Raw genomic sequence first — 17,250 nt, 5'->3', positions numbered from 1 at the left:
GTGCATCAAAGTTCTGCGCATTCATGAAGCAGTCCTGGAGAGCGGTGTATTGACGGATGTGAACAGTAGGTGCGGATGCGTGTACCATTGGTGAGGAACCACACCGCAAGCAACTATGACGATGATATTTACATCCTTTTCGAAGCCCCACTGTTGCTCAGCGAGGGTCCCTTGAACAAGTGAAGAAGAGGATATTGACGAAATGAAGCAAACCTAGTTTCGACAGTTGAACTGGGACAGGAAGAAATCCTTTTCCCTTCTCGGCCCGGCCGTTTTGGTTCTTCACTTTCTTCTTTCGTCTCTCTTTCCTTTCTGGGCAATGCACGGTTTAAAAGAACGTGGGAGTGAACCCCTGACCGGAGCGTACGTCTCGCACATCAAGATATGTGTGGAACATTGTGCAACGGTGAAATGTCTCAGTGACGTACCTCTCTGTCTTGCTGTCTCTTCACCAACGCAGGGTAAGCAGTGAAAGCGATTGCGGCGTGGTGTCATGTGGCAGTAGAGGTGGGTAGAGTTAAGGTAGGGGCAGTCCACGGGGTCTGTACATGTATGTTGGGGTAGTGAACCCGTGCAAATGCTGCGCCCATCGTCATCACAATCATCTCCAGCAACTTCCATCAACTTAGATCACTTTCCATGCGACTGATTCTGCACTTTGAGATATCACTTCCCATCAACCGCCTCTATTGCCAAGGAAAAAAAAATGTTGGCTCCGAATCCTACATCAACGCACTTTTCTTCCCCCACGCCACATGTATCTCAAATCGAGAACAGCCAGCCACTGGATGAAAAGGGAAGTCTTCGAGATCAGTCGCACATCAGCCAGAGCGCTTGAGGCGTCTTCTTGAGCGCCACAGCGCACTAGTCACATACAAATTGCTCTTTTCGGGGACTCACAGCACCTTTAGTCCTGAGGGGCCGCAAAACTTTGAAGAAATCGTATGTTTTGGGGGTAGATGGCCTGTTTTTGAGACATGCACTTTTCCTCGTTTGGATGCAGTCTGAGCTTTTCTGAATCTGTCACTTGTTATCTGAGATTGTGTTGAGTGGGAAAGAAATGGGAGACAGATGTACGGAAATCGGACGCGGATACTTAATCGGAGACAATAACCGGGGATTCGGGTTGATGGACTATGATGGGAATCAGGGAGATGAAAAAGGTAGAGGTAAGATCTAAGCTGGTCTAAATACCACCATAGGTGATAGCTGGCCACTGGAAGGAATGGCGATAAGCAATGACGTGATAGACCCAACCCGGCCTGGGGAAAGAACTGGAGATTAGTCTAAAGGCTTGACTATCACTGACACGGGCTCGAGTAGAGGCAAGACGGCATCTGGGAGATGATGACTCTATCATTCACCCTCGGGGGTACCCACAGTCAGAACGTCAGTCAACCTCGAGCATTATCATCCGCGATGGAAGACCGTCGCTTCCCCAGATTTAACCAGTAACCGTATGTTACGTTGGAGGCCGTAGAAAGGAACCAAATAGAGGGGGAAAAAGAAAAGAAAAGAGAAAACGCAGAAAAACGACAGCCAAAAACGTCCCATCACTACCGCTTCTAGACCTGTCAGGGTCCCTTTTGACGGACCACTTTCCCGACTCTTCCTCCTTCTCGGCCGGCTTCCTGTCTTGGCACATTTGCCTTTCTCGCAGTAGTGTACAGCACTCAGGGCCACTCAGTCTTTGTCCCACCGTGCCGATTCGGATGCAAGAGTTGACGGGAATACAGGGGGGTCATCCGGTGCCGAGCTCTCTGTTAACTGATTGCACTAGTGGTAGTCCGGGCTGGGTTGGGGGCCAGATGTGCTATTATGCCCGCCTGTCATTGGTCGGTTGGCGGTTGTGGTGATCAAGATGGGATGTCGCCCGTTGGTGAACAGTGGGGAGGGGTGGGGGAAGGAACCATGAGAGGAGGTAAAAGACATGTAATTTGATTGGTTGGTGTCGCTGATGCTAGGGGCCGTTGGAAGCATACCTACCTGGAGAGCGAGGTACCCTACAGTGGAGGGAATGGGAAGGTAACACTCAGTGCACTGAGGAAGGTGTAAGAGAAGACTAAATGGGAAAGAAAAGGCTCTCCTGCTAATAGATTGCAGTGGACATTGTTGACCATGGCTGGCGGGAAGGCGAGGAAGCTTTCCGTTGGTCAACGTACACGGCACAGCGATACGATAGTATTGATGGCGGCGGGCTAACGACAGCTTTGTCGGATGATGTGCATTGCTGGACACAGGCACGGCAGGACACGGCAACTACACCTTGTAAGTTGGGAATAGCTTCACTATATGTGCTATCGTGAATCTGGTTGGCGAGTTAGATCACCAGAGTACATATCACCGGCTCTCTTCTTGCGCCAACCACCCGGCAGCTACTGTAGAGGTACCAACCGACCGACCGTCCATCCCAACCAACGAGCCTTGTTATTGAAGCCAGCCAGCCACCAACAGTACCTTAGCATTGAGATGGATTCGCGTCAGCTATGCGCACCATTCACCAGTGATGCAATGCGATCAGTTTCAAGCTCATGATATTCCATTGAGAAGAGTCGAAAACCTAGTAGTCTTGACATGCTGATGCAAGTCCCTGTTCCATCCTCTACTGATTCCCAGTTCCCAGTTCCGGGCCAGTTTTTTCCAGCCTGTCCCATTTCCCGTGCCTGTATCGCCCGGACCGAATTCCTTTCCTGTAGAGGTAATTTACCAAAGCCAGTCCTCAATAGGAGTGTTCAGCAGACCTGTTGAAAAAAATTGCATCGCTATTCCACTCTTCTGTGCTTGCTAAATGCAAATTCAAGATGAAAAAAAGACAAACGCGGGAGCAAGAAGTCAAAATGTCCGTCATGAAAACCCCACATCGCCACCCTCAAAGCACCTAGACCCCATCCCCTCCCTCGCTGTATCTCATAGCGGAATGTGAAAAGCGGGGGACATAAACAATCCTTGAAGCTTAAAGGCAACGCAGGCTGTGAAACGTTAGGTAAGTAAAGTGGAAAGAACAAAGAGAAAAACAATGTAGCGAGAACAGTTGAGAAGCTCACATATCCATCCATCCATGTCCAGCTTCGTCCAGGTCCCGTCATCATATCGCCACCTACGGGTCTGGCCCTCTGGATATGTGCGCGAAGAAATGACAGCCGGAACAGTGAAGTGAAGATAGAATGTGGAGGTGGCAAGAGCTGATGTTTGATGTTGAGTGCTGCCCACTCACCAGGCAAAGGAAGGGAGAAAAAGCCAAGCCTGGGAGGGAGCAGAGCTGCAGAGGCCAACAAGGGAGACATGTGGAGGATAATTGATGTTTGTCCTGCCCCTGTCCTTGTCTGGTAGTCCCTTCCCCATCCAAGCTTTGGCTGTAGTGTAGATCATTGCAGCAGTGACAAGGGAACCACTACCTGGGCCCAGTGCCCATCTCTTGACGCTGCTTGCCAGACTGGTTTTGCGAGCAGCTGCGAAATGCGAAGAAGAAAAAAGAGAGGAAGATACGGATGGAGAAAAGAAAATAGGAAACAACCCCCCACCAAATCTAGTGAATCAAAAGCAAGTTTTTTTGGGTATCGCCTTTCGTGTTTGCTATGTCGTGACCTCATGATCGTAATATTGGTATTGGTACAATTTGGCTTCCTGCAGTCGTAGCATCAAGCCGCCGCCTATCTCTTCGTTGTTTTGTGCTCAAGTGCTAGCATCTATGCATAATGCCCATACATCATTCCCGTAGCTGGAACCGCCACGCCCTGGGCATGTTCCCAGCCGTTGTGATGGCCATACCGGGACTCGCCCTGGTAGACTTGAGGCTGATGATACCCGGCGTGGTGATGGACACTGGTAAAGCTCATGGCGTGATCCTCAGGGCTGGGATAGTAACTCGCGCTACTGCTCGTGGGGTTCGTCGCCATGAGCGAAGGGCTGCCGAAACTGGCCTCGGGAGTGATGGGCTCGTTCATCACCGAAATCGGCTCCGACGCCTCCCTTTGAGCTTGGCCTTGTTGTTGCTGTTGCTGTTGCTGTTGCTGTTGCTGTTGCTGTTGCTCGAGCGAAGAGGCAAGGATGGCAGGGTCGGTGTAGGACTCGTAAAAGTCAGCGGCGCAGGAAGGGGCAGAGGTAGCAGACATGGACATTATTTCTGGCAAACTATGCGTCACCGCCGGCCTTGCAGAGACGGGAGACATATACGGGTTGTAGTGTTGCTCAGGCGCAGAGGTAACCATGCTGACTCCGAAGGGATGTTGTTGAGGGATGTGATGGCTGGAGGTATAGTAGTGCATTTGCAATTCCGTAGGAGCCGTTCCGTTGCTACGAAGTGTAGCGCGGTTGTTCGACTTGGAGATCTTGTTACGGTTGGCAAGGGAGGGGGAAGAGCGATATAGAGTGGACATGCCGGTGCTGTACAAATCGTACTTGCCGTCCTTCATGTGGCGGCGGGAGGCGTTGCAGGCCGAGGCTGCCGCAGCCCGTCGCGAAGCGTGGTTGCCCTTACGGTAGCGTGTGGTAGACTGGACGCCGCCTTTGATTGCCCAAGGCTCGAGATACCATTCCGTGGACTTCTTGTTATCACTATTGTTGGAATCTGTGGAGGCATTATTGTCTTCATCGTTCATGTTGGTGTTGGTGCTACCTTCGGGCTTGCGCTCTCGTTTGGTGAACGCCTAATGAGTGTTAGCTGATGTAATAGTGACTGTGGGATTAGAGGGAAGGAACACCCACATGGTTCATGGACAAATTGTGACGGATACTGTTCTGCCACCCTTTTGTATCACTCTTGCCCTTTTCGGTGTTCTCGCGGAACCATTGGTAGATATCCTGCAGTGTCATGGCCTTGTTGGGGGTGCTCATGAACGCTTTGTAGATAAGCTGCGCATAGGGCAGCTCGGCTTTGTTGTTGCCGGGGAGAATAGAGGCAGTAGTCGGGGCGCTATCAAGGCTAGCCGAGGGAGAAACTGGACTGGAGACGCTACTGCAGGTGCTTATGCCATTCATGTTGCTGTCACCAAGGAGATTGTACGCAGGATATGGGTTGCTGACAAGAAAGTTATCGCCGGCCTCGGAGGCGGGGGCGGTGCTCAACATGGAGGTGTCTGAGTCGCAGTCGAGCTTGAAGTTATTGGGAATGGAACTGCAGGGAGAAGGGGGGTATTCCGATTCTTGAGAAAGTGAGGAGATGCTGTTATGGGTGGGATAGTGGTGACTGGGAAAGAAGGAACCGGTGGGAGGATATGAAGTTGTTGTCGAGGCGTTGTGGTTCTCTCTCGACAAGGTCTTGGATGGAAATTGTGGTGGGGGGGTGTTCGTCTGCCTGCCAGCGACCCCGGCGTATGACTGCTCCGCCGGGTAGGAACCCCAAGAAGAGCCAGAACCTGAGGCAGAGACCGGACGAAAGTGATGGTCTGGTGAACTCCAGCTGCGGGGCGATGACTGGCTAGACAGACACTGTTGTGTAAGTCCTCCGTACCCATTTGTAGGTGCTGTTGAGGAGCCTGCGGTGCTGTGGAAGGCATAGTGCTCGAACTCGTCACTCCCGGTTTGCGCCCGGACCGAAGGGTTCCATAGTGATGTGCCAACCTGGGTCTTTCTTTCCGTCATGCCTCCCACAAATGCAACCGGGCTACTGGTCTGGCTTCTTGTGGCTTGTAGTGATAACATGTATGAGTTTGAGAAGTCCATTGTGTCTGATGTTGTTGGGTGTTCGTTTTCGGTAGTTGATTCCGTGTCCATTACTGAAGTGTCGTTGCTAAGTGAGCCAGGGAAGAAAGAAGAGAAGAATGGCTTTGATCAGTGTTGGTGATCCAAGACAACGAAGGTTGTTGGCCTAGGTATGTATGCTTTTCTTCAAGTGTGGGGAGAAACAGATTTGATATTGAAGGTGTGAGGTCCAGATGTCTCAGTTATCAGGCAAAACGGCTGTTGACTGGCAGTTGAAGTATGTAGGTGTATGTCTGTATCTGCCAGGACCAGGGACCAGGGGAAAGAAGATCGATACAAGGACATGGAGCTATGCAGATACTGGACGTATAGCAACATCTGGCTATGTTGTTGAAGCTCCATCCATGTCAGTAGCAGTACTATGTAAGGGGTGGGTATCTCAAGCCAAGCAGAACAGGGGGGGGGGGGGGGGGGGGGCAAAGTGTGTACTGAGTGCGGTGGTGTACATCCCAAGGGAGGACACTGCCCTGCCTTGCCTTCAGTGAGTGAGGGTTCTGCCAACACAGTTTGTTCACTTTTGTTTGGTGGACCAGACATCTACCTCCACATCCGGCGGGAGCGGGCGCAAGGAGAGAGTACCGGGTGGGTTTGCGATACCTTCCATTCCTGGCTTGTATGAGGGTGCGGCCGTTGTGCCATGGCCTGGCTTCCAGTTCATTGCTGTGTGTGTACATGGTGTGGCCATGCGCACTCTACACGGCATGTTTTCTACGGTGGAAGAGGTAGAACAAACGAAACCGTAGAGTTGAAGATCAACACGCTATAGGCAGTAGCTCTGCGTGGCTTGCTTCTGGGGACGAAGGTGAAAGTAAAGAAGGTAAGGTACTCAGGTACGTTGACCAATCGGCGCCGGATCGACTGTGTTATGGACACCCCTCCCTCGGTCTCTTAGGTGAGGTACCTGTGAGAAGGAAATGAGAAGGGTTCGGTGCTCGTCACAACCCCAGACAGCAGGCCACAGCAGCACCCATGCCCATGCTTTTCATCTTCTGCGAGTGTACCAGTGTGTGCAATAATTCTCACATACTGCCTACATGGCAGAGCCGGCAACAAAGACAGGGAAGACGGCACGATGGAAGAAAAAGAAAAGTGACAGAATTGACGACCGGGGTTTTGGACCCCTGCTCGGTATGCCTGGTGCTTTCAAGCCAAGACCTGATACCTGGCTCTACAGTGTCAAGCCCACCGTAACTTGACGTTGAAGAAAGGCGGCGCCAGAACTGCAGTGGAGGAAAACTTGGCGGTCAGCGACTAAGAAGCATGCTTGCCCGTAATGCAGTTTGAAGTGTGGCTTGTTCGAAGGGGCAGTAGGGGAAGTAGGAAAGGGGGGGTCCGAAGATTTGGTCTGTTCATGTCGTCCAGTCCATGTCGTCGTTGTTCAAGTTGTTGTTAAGGTAGGTAAACAATCCTCAAGCGAAAGACAATTGACGACACAATCCACACAATCAACAGTTTCGGTTTGGGGAAGTAAAAATGGCCAGACCTTGAAAGGACAAAACAAGTTCAGCGCTAACAATCTCATAGTCGGGCATTGTGACTCCCTCTAACTGGGCCTTGGCTGGCCAGCGCTCAGGGTTACCGGCAGAAGCGAAGAAGAGCTATTGTCTGGAACTCTGGGAGCCGTGGAAGCGGTCAATGACGGCAGCATGAGCTAGGACAGCGACAGCAGTGGGAGTAGACTTGGGCGTATCAGAGTGAGGCTCTCTCTGCGGCAATGGGAAGCTTCCAGCCAGTCAGCCAGCGGCACGCCGGTGTCGTCAGCGAGTCCTAGGTCCATTGCAGACCAGACACAAGAGGGAAGATGCCACAAGGACGGACAGAATTGGCTGGCCGTAGCCAGATCCTAACGGAAAGGTGCAGCCACTTGTGGTGGTGCTAAGAGGTGGTCTTTTTTAAAAACGGCCCAATCAGTGATTCCCACCATTGTCACTCTGTGCTGGCATGGGGCCTTTATGGTAGTGGGCAGACGGGCCATGGAAGAAACGGCGGAGTTTTCAACACAAGAGATGGCCATTCAAAGAGGCAAGAGGTCAATATTTCCCAAGGGCAGAGGCGCAAGAATAACTGAACAACAGGTCGACTGCCTACTAATTGACGTGCGCACTCAGCCCGGTCTCTCTCTCCACACGGCTTCGGGCTTGCACGGCTTGCACGGTGCCATGACCTCGTAATAGTAATTTCTTGTGACATGCAGAACATAGACTTTGTTTCATTCTAGAAGGATGTGTCGAAGAAATGATGAGCGTGAATCGAAAATCGGGCTTGGCTTCATTTACCGGCCGACCCCGAGGCAGCCAGCTTCCACGTCTCTGACGGTGACCGACGCCTCGCAGACCAGGCCACCCCTTATCTCCATGCCACGGAGGAAGATCGAGAGAAAAGCCACCCCGGTTATTTCTGCCAGCCTCAAGAAAGCCTCAGACTGTAGCTATCCTGTGGAACGTGTCTTGATAGTGCAGTGTGCCCTGCGTCATCTCCAGGCGTCCAGACAACGAAACACTCCTCCCACCCTTCACCATCTGACAAAACTGACAGACTGGCAGGCTGACCGCAAGATGGACGGCTGATCGATTGACATGATATCCGGACTGCTCTGTACTTCTCCGTCTCCAGGGTTGGGCTGACACCTGGTCCTGTCTTGCCGGTGCCCAGACACCTAGGCAGAGAGACAGACAGACGGGAGACGGATATCTCGTCTTCTTCTCGCAAAATCCGAAAGTCCGAAGAAACATGAATCATCCAGTCGCACACCATCGCACCAGGGATCTAGTGAGCTCCAAAAGTTCGGGTTGTCGCATACGGAGAGGAGCCGGTCCAGTCCCGTCTCCGTCCATGATCCCTCCACTTCAGGAGTGCCCGCTGACGTGCCGCTCGACTGTCGCGAGACAAGACAATGACATCCACCCAGAAGACCAGAATGCTGCCGGCATCCAGCCCCGATGCCCCGGTCTACCCGGGGAACGGCATCATTCCCACCCTTCTAGACGAAGCCTTGAAATCGTCTCATCTGTGCCCCGTGTTCGTTCCCGTCGTCCCCGGTTGGCGGTGTAGCAGCCCTTCCACAACACACCGCACTTGGAAGCTCTCTCGTGTGTTCTTTCATAATCAGACAATGCGCCCAGTTCATCCAAAGACCGGGACCAGGGATCGAGCCCAGACGGGTCGCAGCAGCTTCCGCGGCCCCATATCGACCTATAGAACACGACACCGAAGAACCTAGACCAAAAGACCAGCCGAAGGCTTCGCCGTAGGCCGGACCAGCATTCCAGAAGGCGGTGGTCATATGGCACTGGGCTTCTTTTACTTTCTGTAGTAAATCTGCCCAGACACCGTTAGCCTTGGCCGGTACAACCAAAAGGGAGACCAGATCACCAACCTTTTTGAACTGAAAGTGTAGTTGAAGGATGCCCTACACACAAGTAATGGGTTAGCACAAGAACGGTCAGGCCAGAAACGCACGGGTAACCGGCGGATGCTGGATGGCGTGGAAAAGTATAGCGTTGGCCTGTTATAGGGGCCGTGGTAATAGGCCAACGTAGCCATCGGGACCAACGCTGTCACCAACAGCCCACCGGCCAAACAGCAATGTCGCCTACCACAACCCACAACCTAGGATGACTCACCTTGTCGAAACTACTCTTGAACCCCCTCTCCTTCTTGGCGCTATAATCCCACTCCCTGTCCACAATCCTAAACGCAATATCCTCATACGGCGGTCCGGCCACGAACCTAATCAAGCAGGTATCCTCCTTGCCCGCGGGCGCAAAGCTCTCTCCTCTGCGTCTCCCGCCCTCCCTGATGATCTTGAATGTGGGCGCCTTGGTCTTGTCAATCAGGTCGGGATAGAAGATGTTGAACTTGTACCCCTGCACGACCTTGGGCGGCGGGTTGTCGTGGTCGTAGTGCGTTTGGTTGTACTTGTTCCATTCGTAGCCCATCAGAACGCGGTTAAAGTAGCGCGGCTTGCGGGGACGGTACTTGTCGGCCCACACGGGCTTGGGGTTGGAGGTCAGGGATTCTTCGGCCGTGAAGATCTCTTCGCCTTCGAGGAAGCCGCGGGCGACTTCCCGGTCGTAGAGGGCCTTGGTGGCTTGGGAGAAGTCTTCATTGCCGGTGGAGGCGAAGCGAGCGGTGCCTGGGGGCGGGGCGGTGCTGCTGCTGCTATTGCTGGAGGATGCAGCGAGTGGTGTTGATGTCGAGGCGGTAGGGCGGCTCAAGGCTTTGGAAGGGCCCGAGGTCAAGGTGAGGGCGGCATCAGGGAGGGCGTCGGCTTGTTCCAAGGCTTTCGCCCTCTCGGGGTCCTTAGCCTTGAGGACCTCGACGCGGGCGGCCTTGATCTCCAAGCACACCTGCTTCAGCTTTGCCTTTGCCTTGTATACCAGCAGACTCTTGAGTAAGGATTCCCAATAGTCGGTATCGATGGGCTCGTTGGACTGTAGCTTCGCCCTGATCTGCTTCTCCAACGCCTCCAACTGCTCCAACGTCTTGGGTGCCAGAATCCTGTCAACATCCGCAGCCACTGTGTTGACGGCACGTCCTTCTGCTCCTTGTGGTTTGAGTTTGTTTCGCTTTTCGTCACACAGAATGGACAGGGCTAACCAGTACTCCTTGTTGCGGCGGTTTGTCTCGAGGGTATTGTATGACTTGATATCCTCCTCCAACTCCTTCAGCTGGGACTCGTTCAGGTTCTGGAGGACTCTCTCGGGAGAGGGCACGGGGATGTCGACGTCGTCATCGTGGTCGTCAAAGACATCGCGGTCGGTGTCGATGAAGCGGAGGTTGAAGGCGAGGTAGTCGATGGGCTTTGCGCGCCGTTCTCTGACGCGGATGTCGGCCTTCTTCTTTGCTTGTTTGAGCACGAACTTGTCCTCGTCGGCGACGAATTGCTCCGACTGCTCGTCCTGGGTAAGGTATTTGCCGGGGCCAGAGCTGCCGACCGGGGTACTGTTTGAACCTGTGATGGGTTTCGAGGAGGGCTTGTATTGGGGTTTCGAGATGCGGTTGTTGTTGTCGAGTCTGGGGGCAGTGATGTCTCGTTTGTTGTCTCGGTCTCGACCTTTGCCCAAGCCGGCGATCATGGCCTGTCGGTCGGGGTTCATGGTGGCGCCCGCTGAAAGTGATGAGCTCGTTCTGTGTTCACGCGGGGTCTGAATCGGCAGTACTAGTAGAAGTCGCGTAAAGTCAATGGTTAATATTGGCGAGGCTGAGGTAGTATAGTTGATGTGTGCCGTCGGTGTAGGTAAACAGTGGGCGGCAATGTTCTGGTGATGATGATAAAATGGAAGGGAACAGAAGGCTGGAAGTCGAGTGGAAGCTTCAGTTGTTCAGTGGACTGGCGCGCGCTGACAACAGACGAGATGCGCTAACGGCAGGCAGCTCCGATGGAAGGAAGATCTTGGTGGTCAAGGCTGGCAGAATAGCCGCAAGCAGGGGACAGCCGGCAGGCATTGTGGCATCATTCCACTTCCCGTCCATGCCTGGGAATAGCTTCCCTCCATCAAAACCCCACCAAAACATTACAAAGGAAAGTACCTACTGTACCTAAAAACATCCCACGACGACATCACATCACCACCACAACATCACCGGCGCATTCCTCACCGAGGAGACCTTGGCGAGATATCCCATTCCTTCCAATGTCACCACTCATTGACATCCTCCAACGTTCCTTGGCCGCGCCCTGAAGGACCCGTAAAGAAGATGCTCTCGACGGCATCACGGCCTCGCGAGACACACGACGACATTACATAGTAACAACAACAATCTGAACCACGACAACACGGGGCCGCGGCCATGTATAACCAGGGCAATATCATGCGCAAGCTGCTGGGCAAGACTAACAACAACCCCGACTCTTCTTCGGCCAACAATTCGCACGAGAACACGCCGTCGTCCTCAGTTGCCAATGGCACTTCTCACGGCTCCAACATTACCAGCAACCCCAGCGGCGGCCTGACTGCGATCTCCAACTATCGTCAACGTCCCACTGCCGCTCAGAATGCCTCATACCAGGCTGGCCAACCCCTCGAGTGCATAGACAGGTCCCCGGATGGCCGATCAGCTGTTCTTGCTGGCCGCCATGCGCTACGAACCGTCACCTTTGACGGCCTCAGCATTCGTGAGGGGATCGATCTTCGCTCGCTTCTCCAGGGAGGAAGCCCAGATCAGTTAGCTATCAGAGATGTCAAATGGGGCCCTGCTGGCGGCAACCCGACCGTCTTCACGGCATGTGGCAGCGGCAAGATCTTCCAGTACGACCTGGTGCGCGCCAGCGAGGCCTGGGCTACCGGATCCCCGCTCGAGTCTCTCCAGATTCGCGAAGACTCTCGACAGGTCAACACACTCGACGTTAACCCTCACCGGGCCAGCTACCTGTTGTCTGGCAGCCAAGACGGCATCGTCCGCTGCTTCGATATCCGTAACCCGATCCCCTCGCGAACCGGCGCCACTTTCCGTCCCGTCCACGCCTACAAGTGCAACGCAGACGGCGTGCGCCAGGTCCGCTGGTCTCCCAAGGATGGCTTTGTCTTTGCCTGCTCAACTGACCAGGGCACCATTCTCCAATGGGACATGCGCAAGTACCATGCGCCCGTCCTGAGGATCAACGCCCACGAAAAGTCGTGTACTTCGATTGCCTGGCATCCCGACGGCGAACACCTCGTGAGTGCTGGATGGGACAGCAAGTGTCATGTTTGGCACCTGGGCAAGGTTCCCGACAAGAGACAGAAGCCGAAATGGACTATATCGACTCCGGCACCCGTGGCTTCTCTTGCCTGGAGACCAGGGCAATGGTCAGCGACAGCCCAGGCTAAGAGGGCTTCCCAGATCGCCATGTCGTATGGGGAGGGCAGTCAGAAGAAGTTTGGTATCAATGCGGTGCATATCTGGGATCTCGCCCGTCCCACGATGCCGTATAGGGAGATCCAGCTGTTTGATACTTCACCCAACGCTCTTCTTTGGCACGATCAGTATCTTCTATGGACCGTCGGCCAGGATGGTCTCTTCACACAGTGCGATGTCAACTTTGCGCCCAAGGTGCTTGACCGGCAGGCCGTCTCGACCATGTCCTTCTCGTCACAGGGAGACGTGCTAATGTTTCTAGACGAGCGTGCTCCCTCCCATCGTCCACGGCCACACATGCTACATGCCGACAGCAGCCACAGCATTAGTGCGCCTTCCTATAGCTCGAGTCCTGCCACTCCCAGGTTTGGTGTCAGCCGCAGCGATTCTGAAGATGATGTTATCGGAAGTTTCCTGGGCCCCAAGCGGCAGCGGAAGCGGCGTCCAAGCACGAGGTCAGCCAACCTGAGCACGACACCCCCGACGGGTTCGGAAGAGGTCTTGTCGTTGGAACAGACCATCAAGGTTACCGGCACCTACAAGCCCCAACAAGCCATGGCCATTGGACATTTGCCTGCTGCTGCGACAGTAGATGTGTACGAATACCTTACCATCAACTACTTGGAGGTCCTGTACCAGGAGCTGCCACACGTCGAAGGAGGCAGGCCACTGCCCGACCGAGTCAGGACTATCCTCGATCACTATGCCAAAGCAGCCGATAGCGTCAATCAGTACCGGCTTGCCCAGTCATGGCGCATTCTCGCTTACTGGGTGGACCTGATTTTACGAAGACGAGGGCAGTACCACTTGGAACGTCGACTTGATCACTACGAGAAGAGGAAGACGGAGGCCCAGCTACGCGCGCTGGGTCCTCCTTTTCAGATGTCAGTCCAGACCGATGGGGCAGATACACCGCGAAAGGCAAATCCCAGGTCGTTGCTGTCAGAAGAGCTGGAGAGTACCTCGAACCAACCGACACCCCTTGCCCGGCCTGTTACCGAGTCCGAGAAGCTGGCGCCAGTTCTGGAGCCTGGCAGTTTTGCACTCGGCCCTGCGCTCCAACCTCGCGGTCCACAAAAACGTAGCCGTCTCGACTCTGTCCCCTTGTCCGTCGTCTCCTTCAATAGCGAACAGACCCAAGCCAGCACAGAAGGATACGATTTCTACGACACCGAAGCAATCCTCGGCAATGCCATCGACGTACCTCGCAAACGTCACGAAGACCCCAGAAAATCCGTTTTGCGCCATGATTCCGATGACAGCTTCGGGCATGGCCTCTCCGTTTCTGCCGGTAGCCGCCGCGGCTGCGGAACCACAGGAACCGCCATTGCCAGCTCTGTCGAGTCCAGCGGCGGCCTGCCCATCCGTGGCTCTGCCCTTGCCGAGATCCGCTACCCCCGGGGTAGCGACGGTTCCGAACAAGCGTCCGATCTCCAAATGGGCAGCTTCGGTCGTCCCCGCTTCGTCGTGCCCCCGCAGCTCAATCGTACCGAGACTGAAATGACGGGAATGACGGCCTATACTGACGAGCACCATGCCATTACGCAATCCACTACCGACGACAGTTTTCCCTCCCAAAACGAAAATGACACTTTGCATGCCGCACCACCCGTCGTCATTACCGACAAACCCCCTACTCTTCCCGAAGAACCGGAACCAGAACCCACCCACATAATCGAAACCGACTACCTACCCTGGCCTTCCGATCCTGCGTATCCTTACCCTCTTCACAACCACGCTTCCTCCTTCTCCAGTACTACACCCCCACTGAACCCTTACTCTCTGATATCCCGTACTCTGGCCTTCGAAGCCAAGTCCTCCGCCTTGAACGCTTCGGCCATTGTCCTCCTCCTCAAGCCTTTGGTATCCGACGAAGTCATCGACAGTTACCAAGCAGCAGCCATCCTTCGGCAGCATCACTCCCGCCTCATGAACCTCAAACTCTTTGTCGAGGCGGCTCTTCTCAGGAAATTATGCATGCAAGGTTGGCCCGCCGCGGCCGCCGAGTCCAAGCCCGGTGATCAGGAGAAGAATGCGCTGAAAGACTGGGGAATTAATTACCCAGCCATCTTGACCCCGGCTCAAAACGGCGTGTCAGTCGGATTCTTTTGCAGCTCGTGTCACAAAGCGAGGGAGTTGGATCGCAGCGAGGCGTCGACGGATTCAGTATGGACGTGTAAGCGGTGTAAAGCTGCTGCAGCCCCATGCGCGCTTTGCGGTCATCGCGACTCGTCTCCCTTCATCCCTTCTTCCTCAGAATCAACCATCTCCTCCCTCCAGCCTGATCGGGAAGGGGAAGATGACTACCAGCCCATCGCAACCTGGTGGCTCTGCCCCGGCTGTGGGCACGGGGGCCACTCCTCCTGTATGCAGGCTTGGCATGCAGCTTTTGAAGCCGAGCGGGACTCAGCCATGTACGTTGATGGACCAGTTGATAACGACGACCCAGCTGCCGAACTGGCCTCAAGCGGCGGTTTCTGTCCGCTAGATGGGTGTGGGCATGTCTGCCTGCCTGGCCCGATGAAACTGCCTTGGGGGACGATGCGAGGTACCGGAACCGATACGGGACATGGCCACGGTATGGCCTCCAGAATGGGCGAGATGATGACCGAAGTTCCGAGCCGGGCGGGGACAGCGCGTGAGAGAGAGCGAGAGGCTTCCGCTCCTAGCAGTTACAGCCGTTCGGCAGGGAACAAGACACCGGTGTTCTCGGGCGGTGGTATCAAGACACCCGTGTTCTCAGGCGGTAACAAGACACCCGTGTGCTCCGGCCTTTCCAGCCTCGCCGGCCAGGGCGACAGCTCCCTCCTTGGCTCGGCCGCCGATCGAGGATACGTCGACCTCGGACCTCCAGCTCTTTCTGCTCTCGCTTCTGCTGGAACAACCAGCGAGTCAGGTGGCAGATTACTTGGCAGCAGCGGCGACGACGCCCCTCCTGTGGCACAAAGCAGAGCGGTAGAAAGCGTCAGGGAGACGGGCTTGGCATTTGGGATCGGACCGGGAGGTGGGATACAGGCTCATCACTCGCATTCGCAGACTTCACATGGCTCGGGGTCGGGATCTCAGAGTCATAGTGTGACGGGGATACTGAGCTCAAGTCCGGGGAGGATCGGGGCCTGGATGAGTGGTGGTCTTACTGGACATGGTGGAGAGGGAAGTAAAGCAGATGGAGGGGGCCGAGGTGAGAGAGACAAAGAAAGGAGGAAGAGCGTCAAGTTCGTAACGGCGGTGGATGGGGTCGGTGGTGGTGGTGGTGGTGGTGGTGGTGCGGGCGGTTCACTGTCACGGCAATGATGGGGCGTCCCATTCAGTTTTATCTCTTTTGATCCCCAATTACAAGTTTCTGCTGCGAGCGAGGTCATCATGGACCAGGCACAACAGACAAGAGATCGGGTAGTTTGTGTTTTTTTTTTTTTTTTTTTCACATCCTTTTGTACTGGTGCGCTCTGGCTTCGAGTGCCTTGTAGACTGAAACTTGGCTCACGTGTTTTGCGAGCCTGCAGTGCAGTGACCAGGCCCATCGCTCCTTCCAGTTGCGCCTTCCATTTGTGTGTATCTGAACGAGACCGGACCCGGACGCGTCATGGACTCGTCCGATGGCAGGAGCGGTGCCCTTAAATTTTCTGGAACCCCGCCTCGCTTGTCGTGTCTTCTCTCATTCACCATCCCCTTCCCGACATCTGAAACAGGAGCGTCCAGCACGATCTACCGTATCGATCCGTTCTGCCCAATTCATTGAGAGCGGCAACCACCAGCACGGCTCCAACCAAGATGGCAATCCTCACCGGCTACCCGGAGCTTGAGATTACCGTCGAGGTTGATGGCCAGCGCGCGCAAGAATACGATGCCCCCGCAGATGAGGTTGAAGCGCGCGCCAAGGAGATTGACTTTCACTCAATTACCCATGTGCCTATTCAAGAATCAGGATCTCCCTTCACCATCAAATACATTGAATCCATGCCCGGAAAACCTTTTGTATTCAAATTGGATTCTACTAGATTCTCTATTCCAAGTCACGATGGCCAGAAACACAAGGCCGAATACCAATGTTTTCTGGACGGGATTCCTACTGGCTACTACTCGCTTCCCGGCGGCACTAAGACAACGAGAGATTCTTCCCTCTCTGGCAACAATGAGTCGGGCTGGAAACTCCACAGGTTCCAATTTTCCACGCTCGAGCTAGGTAATAACAACAACTTCAATTCCTCTCTGCGCGAGATCGCATTACATGAAGTTACTGTCAGTCTTTACCGAACTGACTCTCATTTGTTACAGTGGAAGGAGCAGCTGAGACACAAGGAGATCGGACAAAGCAATTTGGCACACTTTCAGTCAAGTTATGGCATGCTATTGACTCAGGTCGAACATCAGTACTGAAACCTCTTGATGACCCCGTTTCTGTTCAGTCTGTCTCCGAGACGGCATTAAAGGGGAAATCAGTGGATAGCAAGGTCCAGTGAGTACCTGTTTCTACCACATATTCGAATTCACTGGAGGACTCAGCTAACATTCACCGATCCAGTTTCAGGAAGCATCGAAATCACTTGAGTCTTGGTTCCCATGGTAAACGGACCATTGCTTTTGATAAGTCATCATACAAACACCACAAACAGTGGAAGTCAGCTTTCCCCTGTATTCTTGGAAGTTCTTTCCGCTTTGAGTTCAGGTGCATGATGGATTTCGAGTCCGTGTAATGGCGCAAGAGCTAGT

At 54.1% G+C, this 17,250-nt stretch overlaps 3 protein-coding genes across 3 annotated transcripts; 1 reads left to right on the top strand and 2 right to left on the bottom strand.

The window, feature by feature from the left end:
* Positions 1-3,686: 3,686 nt before the first annotated feature.
* Positions 3,687-5,661, bottom strand: B0T23DRAFT_309981 (uncharacterized protein; the record flags this gene model as incomplete). The annotated part of the gene is made up of 3 exons (XM_062834555.1): positions 3,687-4,646; positions 4,705-5,161; positions 5,450-5,661. 3 exons carry the CDS (start codon positions 5,659-5,661, stop codon positions 3,687-3,689), a joined length of 1,629 nt encoding a protein of 542 aa, XP_062696350.1.
* A 2,906-nt stretch (positions 5,662-8,567) lies between these two features.
* On the bottom strand, positions 8,568-11,033 carry B0T23DRAFT_101051 (mid region of cactin-domain-containing protein). Its single transcript, XM_062831692.1, has 3 exons — positions 9,324-11,033; positions 9,077-9,109; positions 8,568-9,007 (listed from the first exon to the last, which is right to left on the bottom strand). Exons 1-3 carry the CDS (start codon positions 10,797-10,799, stop codon positions 8,681-8,683), a joined length of 1,836 nt encoding a protein of 611 aa, XP_062696349.1. The 5' UTR covers positions 10,800-11,033; the 3' UTR covers positions 8,568-8,680.
* Positions 11,034-11,493: 460 nt separating this feature from the next.
* On the top strand, positions 11,494-16,917 carry B0T23DRAFT_310049 (uncharacterized protein; the record flags this gene model as incomplete). Its single annotated transcript, XM_062834561.1, has 2 exons — positions 11,494-15,721; positions 16,466-16,917. 2 exons carry the CDS (start codon positions 11,494-11,496, stop codon positions 16,915-16,917), a joined length of 4,680 nt encoding a protein of 1,559 aa, XP_062696348.1.
* Positions 16,918-17,250: the final 333 nt, after the last annotated feature.

This window comes from Neurospora hispaniola (assembly GCF_033458365.1).
Source record: "Neurospora hispaniola strain FGSC 10403 chromosome Unknown B0T23scaffold_2, whole genome shotgun sequence".
NCBI lineage: Eukaryota > Fungi > Ascomycota > Sordariomycetes > Sordariales > Sordariaceae > Neurospora > Neurospora hispaniola.
This window is presented reverse-complemented; position numbering and strand designations above follow the sequence as displayed.

Bases quoted from the DNA above. Each gene is read 5' to 3' on its own strand.
- B0T23DRAFT_101051 (XM_062831692.1), bottom strand. From the start codon at position 10,799: ATGAACCCCGACCGACAGGCCATGATCGCCGGCTTGGGCAAAGGTCGA. The intron at 9,110-9,323 runs GTGAGTCATCCT...ACTTGTGTGTAG, and splicing joins TCAAGAGTAGTTTCGACAAG to GGCATCCTTCAACTACACTT. The intron at 9,008-9,076 runs GTTGGTGATCTG...GATTTACTACAG, and splicing joins TACACTTTCAGTTCAAAAAG to AAAGTAAAAGAAGCCCAGTG.